At 37.7% G+C, this 12,305-nt stretch overlaps 1 protein-coding gene across 3 annotated transcripts in view; it reads right to left on the bottom strand.

The window, feature by feature from the left end:
- PALLD (palladin, cytoskeletal associated protein) overlaps positions 1 to 12,305 on the bottom strand; it is a 200,464-nt gene that overhangs the window by 16,616 nt on the left and 171,543 nt on the right. For 2 of the 3 annotated variants that reach the window (XM_071556213.1, XM_071556215.1), the window contains 4 exons: positions 8,159 to 8,294; positions 5,741 to 5,842; positions 5,143 to 5,193; positions 3,503 to 3,724 (listed from right to left, as the gene is read on the bottom strand). In XM_071556213.1, the coding sequence (XP_071412314.1) occupies positions 3,503 to 3,724; positions 5,143 to 5,193; positions 5,741 to 5,842; positions 8,159 to 8,294 (511 nt within the window). The remainder of the gene's footprint in view (positions 1 to 3,502; positions 3,725 to 5,142; positions 5,194 to 5,740; positions 5,843 to 8,158; positions 8,295 to 12,305) is intronic. The other variant, XM_071556214.1, reaches the window with a different exon arrangement.

The raw sequence follows: 12,305 nt of genomic DNA, 5'->3' as shown, positions 1-12,305 counted from the left end.
GCCAACATTTCAAAGCTTGAAATCCACTCGCTTGGGGGAAAAGTCAAGGGTATACTTTTAAATTTCACAAAAAAGAGGGGTTCTTTGAGGGAATGAGTGGAAATTTCCCTTAAAATTTATTACTCTGTATGATTTTTATATTAACAGGCATTATGTGTAACTTGAAATGATTTCATTTCCTCAATAGCTGGTTTTACTTGTTTCCCATTTTGTCTGTCAGCAGCCTTGCAGAGACTCTGTGGTCCTAACAAAAGATTTAGTCATGTCTTCTCATCTGCTGACAGAGCACTTACTAGAGATGCAAAAGATATTTGATCACTTATGTACACAAGCTAATGGGTGCTAAAGCAACATAGCTGCAAAAAATGAGTTTTAACTTGCATGCTTTATGTGTGTCATAATGTTGCTTGGAAATGTACTGCATTAAGTAGTAATTATTTAATAACAATGCACTTAGAAATGTCAGGAGACATGCCAGAAATTATTACATGGAAACACATGCAAATATTAACTGAATCAGTTATCCAAACATCCAACATGTATATGTTGTTCGATACTTATTTCAAGTTAGATTAAAGGCATTGGCATCCCTTATGAGCAGTAAATTCTTAATATTACCTTTATCTGACATGGAGTTAATAAGTAAAACAGTACCACTGCGGGAGACAATGGCCTTGCAGTGAATTATTTTCTTTCTAGGATACCTTTTCATAAATGTACCATTAAACTACGCAAGCACTGAACACTGCATCTGGATTGCTTTTCTTTGCCCAGACTCTCAGAAACCAACGTGTAGTGACTAGAAATACAATGGAATGCACAGTACAAAAGTGGTTTTGATCTCAGGCAGCACAGGCATTTTTAACCACCAAGAATTATATTCAGCCATGTGAAGAGCGAGCAGTATGAGATTTGTGTAACAGATCAGCTCAGTTGGTTAGAGCATGGTGCAAATAATGCCAAAGTTGTGGGTTCGTCCCCTTATGGGCCATTCACTTAAGATCCTTGTGGGTCCCTTACAATTCAGAATATTCTGTGATATAGCATATTCCGTGATAACCTCTTGTATGGCATTGTCCTAATTCTGAAAAGAAATATTCCTTAAGAAGAAATATTCCACCATCTCTCCTGTAGCACCACAGGTTTCTCATTTAAATGAGAAAATAGTTTTACGTAGACTCACATTTAAAAAATCATACTTATGAAGACAGAATTTACACATCAGTGTTCAATTTACATAGCATGTTCAGGGGAAAAATAATCAAGCCAATAACCCCACTTAGAAAATTCCTTGTAATGAATGCCAGATTTTAGAAACACTACAGTCCTTCGCAAAGCCATTCCTTGGCAGACCTGACAGAATACTTAGAAGGGAGGAGCTTCAAGTTAGTAAATTATTTCCAGTGCTTCATTTGCCAAAGTAAAGAATTTATTCAGGGGCAACACTTCCAGCTTCACAAATGACAGCATAAGGGCAGCCCTCAGCTATCCAGCATTTCAGAATTGCTGTCTTGGCATGCTCTGGCAGCTAAGGAGAAGACACAGCTTTGACATTTGCAAAGCTCAGCTAACAAGCAGCCAAACAATAGGACTGAAATTGAGCCTATCCAAAACTAAACAAACTGCATAAAGCATCTGCAAGTAAATGGAATAAAGGGTCATAGTTCCAGGTCAAGAGCAAATCATTTCTTAAAGTGCATGTTTGACACTGCAGGAACACAGAACACCATGGCTGAATCACGGTGCATTCACATCAGATGCACCTCTATAATGTTGTGCTTTAGAGGAAGCACCAAGAATGCGGTTTCTTGGCTGTGCAATCCCTATTGCCTCAGTGAGGGAAAGGAGATATCCTCTTTCATCTGTCTTAAATCAGACAGAGCAACTACACCTTAATTGGAAACTGTGAAAATTAGGGAATGGCAAAGTTGACTAAGACTGACTCATAACAGGTCATCTACCAACTTAGTCATATGCCTCAGGCAAAAAGATTACCTCTGCACACACCACACCTCTGTCATCAACAGACTCATTTGTCTTCCATCCTATTCAGTACAACAGACTCGCAGTTATGGCCATCTCAGAAGTAATGCTGGACATCAAGGGTTGGTTTCAGTCAGACTGGGCTAATCTCAGCATGTGTCTTCAGTTAAAGCAGGAGTGCTTTTTGATTTAAGTATAGTGATCAAGCCCACTTACTTTGCAGTGGTTCACATCATGTTGCGGTCTTGGAGCACAGGGCTGGATTCCTTTCAGATGAAACAGAGCCAGAAAATGTGCTCCAAGAACACATCTAATGTGCTGCATCTGCTTCAGTCTGCGGGATGAGATTAGAGCTAGCCTGAAGTAAAATCTCCTGAAATGTGTACAGGGATGGATATATCATTCTACAGAGTTACTTCTTCTGGTCTGCACTACTTGTTAATGTAGATGTAGCCCTAGTTCTCTGTTCTTTCTCTGCTACCTGGTAAAGTTCTTTTTTTTTTTAAGATTTTGTACAGTATTGTACACATATATCATTGGACATGTAAAGTCATTTGCATTTATATCTGTTCAAAATCCTAAATACCTGTTAAACTTACACTAGATGAGAGATTTGGATGTGACTACTGCTGTGAAGACCTTGTGTAACAGATAAGGCATCTTTGATCTTGTCTAAGAAGACAAGAGCTCCTGTCCACAAGAGGTCACTGTAAGAGCTGCAAGGACCTCATGGGGAATACACTGGCTTTGGCAAGGGAGTTGAAGAAGCTGCTGCCGTTTCCCTGCTGCCTAATGAGTCAGTTGATTGCCAAGCAATTGTTAAAATGGTTATACACGACCTACACAAGAAAGGCATTCTTCTAGACTACCGACATCATGGTACTTTCACATTTTCTACAAGGAACTACTTCCCAAGCCCAACCCTCCCTCAGAAGCTCATCATTAAAACCTCACCATCATGTCTCATCTTGCTGTTGGGATATATGAGAGCTTGTGGTATTTCATTACGCCTTCTTGTGAATTCCAATAAAATTTAGCCTTGTTAGCGTGTGTAGATGCTGAAGAATGCAGAGATATCATGCTGGCTCCCAACTAGAACCAACATATTTCTGCATTAGCATGTTGCCGTGCCTGAGCTAATTACCCATGTGAGCGAGATGGGGCGGCTTTTGGTACTAACGTGCCAGCTCACATGGGTCTTTCTAGCATTGGACTGAATTCTGTAGTGCAGATGTGTCCTGGAGGTGACAGAGGTATTACTTCCAAGTAAAATAGAAGTCTCAGAAAGGAGTAACTGAGAGCAGAAGCCTCATAGTAGGATTTTTTACTAACATAAATCTAAATAACTCCAGAGATGGTAAGAGATTTCTTAGTTTACATCAGATAGGAGTCTTTCTTGTCAAGTGTGAATGACTCCTTTTCCTGTAAGATACAGCCCATAAGGTCCAGAGCCTGATGGTAAAGTACCAACACAGAACTCTTTGGAGCATTTCTATAAATATTTACCCTCTTTTCTTACCTTTGGCTTTGGATTTCCTGTCACTTTGCATGTAAATGTGACTGGCATTCCCTCGAAGATTTTGTAGTGCTTCAGCTTTATCTCAAAATATGGTGACATACTGTTATCTATATGTTCATCTCCATATTGCACTTCATCATCTGATTCTTCCACAGGAGATCGCTCCAGCCTGTATTCGATTTCACTGATCAGTCTTTGCTCGAAGCTGGAGACTTTATATTCCTGTCAAACAAGAAAGGTAGATATCAGTGCCCAACTTCAACACATTGCTCAGCAAGATGTGTTCCTAACGTTTGGGGGTTTTATTTTACTGATCTTTAACAATCCATTAAGTTTTTACATACAAAAGGAAACTGTAACTTGTTGAAGAAAAACAGTGTAATCCATGCGTCCCATAACTTCCCTATGAAACAATCAAGACATCTGGTATGAGGCAAAAACTATATTTCATGTTGTCTTAAGGCCTAATTTATAAGGGAAAGGAAAGTCACTGGTTGCTTTTTTTCCATTTTTAAAAAAATCCTATAAGAATAAAAGTATTCTGAAGCAGTTCATAAAGACAAAAGAAACACACTAATATTTCCTTGAGGGTACAGACAGATTTAGGGTGGGTTTTGTTTCCAGATGGCCAGAAACCCATATGGTTCACATCTGGTATTTGCATAGAACTGTACCAGAGTCTGAACCACAAGGCTAAAATTATTTTGTTTACAGTTGCCTGTAAAAATGAGGAAAAAAAGAAGAGAAAATGGCAACACTGGCTGTCCGTGATAGTTGACTCCCTTTACCTCTGTTGCCATAGTCCATTTGGCCAAAGAATATCACTTCTTCCTTTAAAATAAAATCTATCTTCAACAGTATTGAAGATAGAGAAAGAGCAGAAAGTTTCACGCAGTGTAAAACACTACCACTGGTTTGAATTTGCTATTCAGGTGTTGGGGAAAGTTACTGTGATATACACTGTTATTTACTTTCTTGAACTGTCTCCTGTACAATACAGAAGTTCTGCTTGGAATATTAGTGATAACAATGATAATTACCAGGATGTAAAAAAGCTCAAAAGCAGGAAAAAAAATTTAGTCAATGCTCTTCTCAGTCAGCAGAAATTCAGACACACTTTCAAATCCCCTTTGGCCTTATTATATTTAAGAGAGAACATGCATCTCATGCAGTCTTCTTTCACATACCCATCCTCTCTTCCTGCCTGTGGTCTGAGAATGATGTGTAGTCTTTCTAGTGATCAGTTTCAACACTAATCATAACCCTCAATAATGGCAAAAAATGGAGGAACAGAGAAATACCTTAGTAAACCACAGATATTTTTAAGATTTCTCTTTTCTCTGAAAGTTTACATTAGAAGTAAACCAAGAAGCAAACATCCCAGTTAGTGTCAGTGTATGTTAACGTTACAGCAGAAAGACAGCACAGCACATGATGATTGCTGTTAAACTGCCTGCACTCACACAGTTAGGCTACTAGAACAACTTGAACATCCTGAAGGGAGTGCAGCCCAAATCTTCACACCTATTAATGCTATGTGACCTCTTGTTATTAACAAGGAACAGTAGAAGGGAAAGGGCAAAGACGACAGAGATAAACAATCAACAGACAAAAGGACAGAAAAAGGTGAAAATGTTAACCTTTTGAATATCCACAGGACTCACTAGGGAAGCACCAACAGAGCGAGCTTCCTGCAAGGGTAGAAAAAATGGTTCAAGAGACAGAAAGGAGACCAAGAGATATCCATGGCAGCTCCTCAGAGTTTTTTATCAGGAGAAGGTACTTTATGTGGTACTATAAGCATGTTTCTGAATAGCAGCTCTGGCATCTGAACAATGGAGAACGTGTACCTGGCCTTTCAAGCAGCCTTTCTGTTGTGGTTTTCGTCTGCATCCAAAAAGTGCATATTACACAAATAAAGAGAAGATAGTTTCAAGATAGTAGATGTACTTCTGCTTTGAGAGACTTAAAGATCAGGACAGAATAGGATAAACAGAAGAGTTTAAAGCAGAGAGCAGACATTTGAGAAGTCTCAACATTATGGAAAAACTGAGCAATAAGCATGTGATCATCCAGTTTATTTCACTAATATATAAGATATGACTTCTGTAATCAATAATCGTCCTATCTTGTGTATATTTGTTGTCTTATGTAGGACTTTATTTTGATGACAATCATAACCTGTAAAAAAGAAACATCTAGAGGATTTTTTCTTATGAAATTGCAGTTATGGGGCACCTGTATAGCAGGATCTTCCTCTGGTTCTTGTATATTGAAGACAGTTGCAGCACTGTCTGCTCCCAGCAATCGACGAGCCATTTTTTCCTCATATGTCAATCTCTGAAAAAAAAAATAGAAAGGAGATGAGGGGGAGGGGAAAATAAAATGAAAGTTAAGAACTACAAAGAAGTACACAGTAATGTTACTTACGGTAATGTTAATAAAAGAGAGCAGCAATACGTTTCTAAAAGGAATTTTCTACCACAGTTTGCAATGCATTTTTTTTGCATTACAAGTGGCTCTTCTGGCTTAAGCAACCCTTGCCCTGACTCTGCCATTTGTTTCCAGCCTTGTGCCAGAAACTTGGGCAGGAATGAGCAACAGGAACTGCTTAAATCAGCATGGCCATCAAAGGAGTGCATGTCAAATAAACCCAAATCTCACTGCTAGTCATTCTGCTCAGTTTTTACATTAGAACCACAAGGCAGAAAACTCTGCCAAAAATGATAAGGAGATTCTACTCTACTTGAATATTTTGTCAAAAATATAACAGCTTTGCAGAAAAATACATTAAGACTTTTTCATTTCTATTTCTTCTGATTCTTTTGAAAATTAAGGAGACAGCATATAAAATACAATTTACACTCAGAAGGTAAAGTGAGTTAAAAGTAAACCTTAATGCCTAATTTAATTATTTCATTATTTGTTTTCTTTCTACATTCCATGTCTCATTTCAGATGCTTAGACACTTTCTTACAAATCAACATTGCAAAAAATGCCTGTTTATGAAAGAGAAACTCCTTTCATGGTGAAACACCTCATTTAAAGAGAAAATTGAATGAAGAATTGAAATTGTAAAACATTACATCCAGTTAACTCTTGCATTTTTAAAAAAACTCAATTTTTTTAGTCTGTCACATTGTAGCTAAAACAGCAGGCTGGAACTCATGAAAACTATGTAACAATATTGCCTTGGTTACAAGTGTCTAAGAAAATCATGAACTTTTCTTCACTTAAATCTCTTCTGCAATGATTCTAAGTGCTCACAGCCATGATTACACATAGAGAATTCCCCCAAGACTAAAGCCTCAAGGCAAGCACTAAACCAGAGTTTACCGAGTTCAAGATCTCACATCATCTGATCACAGTTGGTCTATTTTTTTTTACCTTGGGCCATGTGGGCATTCTCAGGACATTCCATTCATTTGCCCAGGCCCAAACATCTCTCTCACTTTCCAAAACAGGCATTGACAGTCATTGTCAGCCCACCTCCTTTGAAAAAACAGGAACTAATACACTCTGACAGTGTTTCTGCTTAACTGCTACAGAAAACTGCCAAACCCTGTGCAGTCAATGGAGAAAGGTAAGTACAGAAGCATCAATCAACTCTGAATATTCTCCCTACTTCACTCCATTGACCTTATTAAGAACTGGAATCCGGCAATTGTTGACTAGATAGTCTGACTCAATAGGCTGTGCTGAACTTCACCACCATAGTTCACATCTCAGACCTGGCAGCAAACTTAGCAAACTTCTGAACATGGTCCTGAGAAACCCAAAGCACACACACTTCCTTTCAGTTAGGCAAAGGTGTCCCAAGGCATTCAGATGCTTTTGAAAACATTTCATTGACAAAAAAGAGGGGTGACAGTCTACATTTTTAAAATTACTTTTCTCCTAAAACAAACTCCTGTTTCAAACACAATGTCTTAATAACTGTAAAAAATTCCTAGGAAAGTTGCTTCTCATCAACCCTAAGCAGGAAGAATTTGGTCTTTTATCTTTTATGCGTAACTTAAAGTGAGCAAAAATGAACAGAGATCTTTATATCTGTACAGTTCCATTGCTTGTTATGCTCATTTTACCTCATTTATTGACTCCTTAAGCAGGTCGTTAACTTTTGATAAAGTCTTTCAGTTAGTACTACAGGCTATTTCTTATTCTGTTGGTCAGAAGAAGCCCTGCAACTGCAGAATCTAATGATGCCTGATTCCTACTCGGTTGTTTCTCACGATGAACTGCCTTGTCCTCCTCTGATGTCCAGTTACTACCTCTGCCTTTCACTCCTTGTCTAGTGTCTGGGCATAAGGTATAATGAGCCTGGACTGAACAAGACCTATGTATGTTCATCCACTCAGTGATAAACAGTCAAAAGCAAATGGCCTTTGAGGCTCAAAAAGCCCTTGAGGTACAGACTGTGTGAGCTTCTTATGCATATTCACCATCTGGGAGACTTCCATTGCTTTATTAAATCCAAGTGAAGTTGTCAAACAGGAGAAGGAATGATAGACCAAAATGGACAGAAATGTAGTTTTGGAAATTAAAAATGATAAATACATAAAAATCAATCTATAACTAGTATTTTATATGCCACATATCTGAGAAACTACTCAGGGTGCCCAGTGCCATGCCCCAGGGTATTTTTTGTTTTTATACCGGTTGCCCGTTGTTCAAAAGGTCTTCCTTGAAGCGAAGTTTTCTTTCCAGATCCTGAATAACGGCATCTTTTGACCCTTGAATCTCTTCATCTGATGCTATTCTAGCAGTTCTGCCTGTTTTCTTTGGAAATCCCCTGCAAAACAGTACAAAAAAAATTCATGAGCTTTCCTGAAATCATCGGTATTTAGGAATTTTTCTGAAATCACAGCTATTAGTGAAGAAACAACATTCTGTCTTTGAAATTAAAGGTCTGACATATTTCTTACTATGCTGTCCCTACTAATTCACATAATTGATTAAATGGTTAGTTTAAGTACAAAGATAAAACTACGCTTTATTTGCACCTTAGTTAAAATAGGGCTCAGGCTTGGCTGTGACTGCAAACACCACACACACAGAGATGAAACTGAGGAGCAGTGGCAATAAGGCAAAGGGGGAGGATGCACAGAAGAGAAAGCATGACTAGATAAGTGGGGATGGAAGACAAACTAGGTTCCTATGAAGTACCAGATGAATAAAGATCAGAAAGATGTTAGGCAAGGAAGCTAATTATTAATTTCTTACATTATTTAGCAACTAATTCCTTGTTGCAACTTTGCAACACACAATGCATAATTTCATGTTTCTTCTTCATATCTCTGAGAACACATACCCGTAAGGCAACACTAAATATTTCTGAGAGAAGAGCCTTTCCCAGAGTCTAGGTTACACTGGCAAAAAATAAAATCACCCCTGTAAAGCAGTTTGCAGCAGCAAGGTTTCCCAGTAGAATAGCAACCACTTAGCACTTTGAATTCACAGAGTTAAGCTACCCCTCTTACCAGCCTAAAAGTTATGATTGCACTTTCAGGAACTCTTACTTCTATCTTCTGAAACAATACAGGAAATTTTACTTTTCCAGGCTGCACTAATATTTAACACTTCTCGGTAATGCTATAAGGGCTTTATTGCTGGAAATGGCCAACAAGGGTGATTTCTACCAGAGATCGGTTGTTCTTACCACAGTTGTGAAGAAATATCATATTTGAAACATGTAGCACACCCCATTGCTTCAGTGAAGTCACACATTATTGTTTAAATTACTGATATTGGTTCAATATTGGTTTATGGGTTTTTTTCCACCTTCATCGAATTAATAGGGCTCAGCCTACTATGTGGAAATGACTTCTGTAAAATATGGAATTGAGTTAAATAAATTGACAGACTCACAGAGATTGAAAAAATCAGACTCCCATGTAACTGGTAAATTTATTTCTAGTACACAACTTAATAATTTATTTACCATTACCAAAATGTTAAAGAATCATATGCAGATAACAAATTTTCTTGGATATTGTTCAGTATTATGTTTCTGTAACATGGTTACAGAAACTTCAGTTTTCAGCAAGTGCTTTCAATGGTAAGTTTTATCATTAGCAAAAATGAAACAATACACATATGCTGTCAAAAACCAAAAAGAAATTAAGTGCATATATGGAGAAGACAGTAATCAGAAACTTTTCTGTCTAAATTCCTAAACATTTCATATTCTGTTACTATGAGTAAAATTTGAAAATGGTGACGTTCTTGTAAAAAGATCTGCATTTTCACATAAATTGACAGCAGAAGAGCAGACATTTGCGTAATGTCACAAAGAGACATAGAACAATGTTCCTCAGCCTAGAAATATTGATCTGAAGATCACCAAGTAGAAAAATTCACTCAGCTTTTGGCTGGGGATCCCAGTCACAAATCAAAAAGAAAGTCTCCTCCACTCTGTTTTGGGGAAGGGATCAGAAAAACTATCCCATCTACAGGGACACAAGGGAATGCTAAGAGGAAAGGGATAAAGCCTCTTCAAGAAAGAGATGCTTCAACAACTCAAGAAATTTGGGACAGGAAATGTAGAAGAATATAAGGAAGGAAAGTGGACAGAATGTGGGAAGAGGGGATCGGAAGGCAATACCCCTCAGGAAGGCTGGACCACCTGCTGGAAGGCTAGTGGAGAGGTGGCACCTGTTTCTCCCCTTACAGTATTTCCCTTCCCCTTCCAGTCCTTAACTCACCTAGCCAGCACTGCCACAGAACCTAATTTTGTCACTTTTTAGATAAGGCACACCCACCCACCCCCCCCAAAAAAAAAAAAAATCAACCAACTTCAGGGCAGCAAATCTCGAATTTGGCTTCACCTTTGGCTTTACCCTGCACCAGCTTTTAATGGAGATATGCATCCTTCCTTGAAAACTCCAAGAGATAAATTAAGAAATAGCTTTCATTTCACATTTGTACAAATTTGAATGATAAAAACAGTTTTAGCAGAAAAAGGTCTGCTTATGCTTGGGACTCAGTAGGCTGTAAAGGTGAAATGTAGAGTTTACACAAATAACTCACACCAGTGTATGAAAAGATGGATAAGCTTAGTGGAGTGGATTTCAAGTAACAAGTGAAAGCAGTTTCTGAAACATTATTGTTTATTTCCGAAAACAAAACCCCCTAAACAAACACATATTTTATAAAGAGAAGGAGTATCAAGAGAATTACAGGTTAAGAAGTTACTAAATGCAAGAAAACAATATTACAGTCCGTTTCTAAACAACGTAGGATAATAAGGAAATGAAAATTTAATCATATCAAACAGCATGTTTATCTCAGGCTGAAGGACATACAGATAAGCAACAAGAAGTAGCTTTGATATACTTCAGTTTATGGCTTGTCAGTCAGCCTTCAGGAGCTGCAGCAAGTTCCATGGTAAATCAGGGAAACAGAGTCCCACGGAAGCTGCTGTTAAACGGCTGCATAACAGTCTGAAAAAGCTATCCAGAGTGACCAGTGATTTCTTTGTCTATCAGACTGGAAGAATATAGTCCAATGAGGTCTTTCAAAGGTCTCTGTATACTAAGTTCATTACTTAGGATTTCAACCTTAACACTGGAAAACTGAAATAGAAAAGCTTGTTTCTTAAATTGACTGATGACCCTGAACTTGTAGAGATTGCAATTCATTTGTAGGTAAAAACTGTCATTTACAATAATCTTCATAATTTGTCTAAAGGTGGCCTAATGATGAAATTCAGGAAAATGTTCAAAGCATGATAGCAAAGCAAATGGAAAATTAGTACCAAATTATTAAGCATCTCTTGAGAATCTATGAGATTAAAACTTGGAACATAACACTATTGTTTCAAAAGAGAAAGAAATATAATTCTGGGACATGTCAGTAGAAGATGTGAAACTTAGCTGTTTTCCTTTATGCCTTGTTGGTAGACACTGAATCCAGTTTTACCACTTCCCTTCAAGAAAAATATAGCAAACTGGAAAGCTTTAGAACAAGAAAACTCTCACATGCTTTTAAAATAGCTTTTGTGACAAGTTATGTCACACATACACACACAAACAAACATTCTTGTTTGTTTAGTCGGAAAATTAGGAGAATGAAGATGGGCAAATCAAACACAGAACATCAGAAATCAGACAAGAACTGACATCAGAAAATAGCAGGGTTTTAATGATTCTCTATGTCCATTGATGATGGTAAGTGACAATCACCTGAAGAACAAGCTTAGACACAAACAATGTAGAACTCTCCTTTTTCCACCCTACAACAGCAATAGTTAAACCCTGGCACAAGTCATGTAGGGAAGCTGTGGAATTTTGTTTAAGAACTAGGTATGGAAATATGTTAGCAATGGCCTGGAGATGCCTAGTGACTTTTAACAGGAGAGGCAGGCTCCCTAACAACTTTTCAGATCTCTGGTTAAATGTCAGATCATCCTGAGCTTTGCAGAGTCAGCATAGAAGAGTCATCCAAGACCAGAGCAACCTGCCTACAAAACATATGATCTTCTCTTTATTTACATTTACAAATAAGTATTTTAGCAAAGAAGTAGCTGGTTTAAAAATTAACTATAAAAATGAGCACCAGTCAAAATTTCTTTAAATGCCTTTAGAAAGCTTCTCTTTTGGGACTTTTTTAAATTGGAACAGAAAAAAAAAGGTGCAAAGGAAATGTCACTTTTCCTTCAGATTCTCTATTGCCACCCCCATTTCAGAGTCTCTTTCTCTAAATATATACATTTTTAAAACTGTACATAAATAAATATATACATATACATACATAGCCACACAGCAAGTTAGCTCTTAAGACATGTATTCCTGGGCTGAATTTC

Source organism: Pithys albifrons, chromosome 5 (assembly GCF_047495875.1).
Source record: "Pithys albifrons albifrons isolate INPA30051 chromosome 5, PitAlb_v1, whole genome shotgun sequence".
In the NCBI taxonomy this organism is placed as follows: Eukaryota; Metazoa; Chordata; class Aves; order Passeriformes; family Thamnophilidae; genus Pithys; species Pithys albifrons.
The sequence above is the reverse complement of the archived record's forward strand: the minus strand, read 5'-3'. Positions and strand labels throughout refer to the sequence as shown.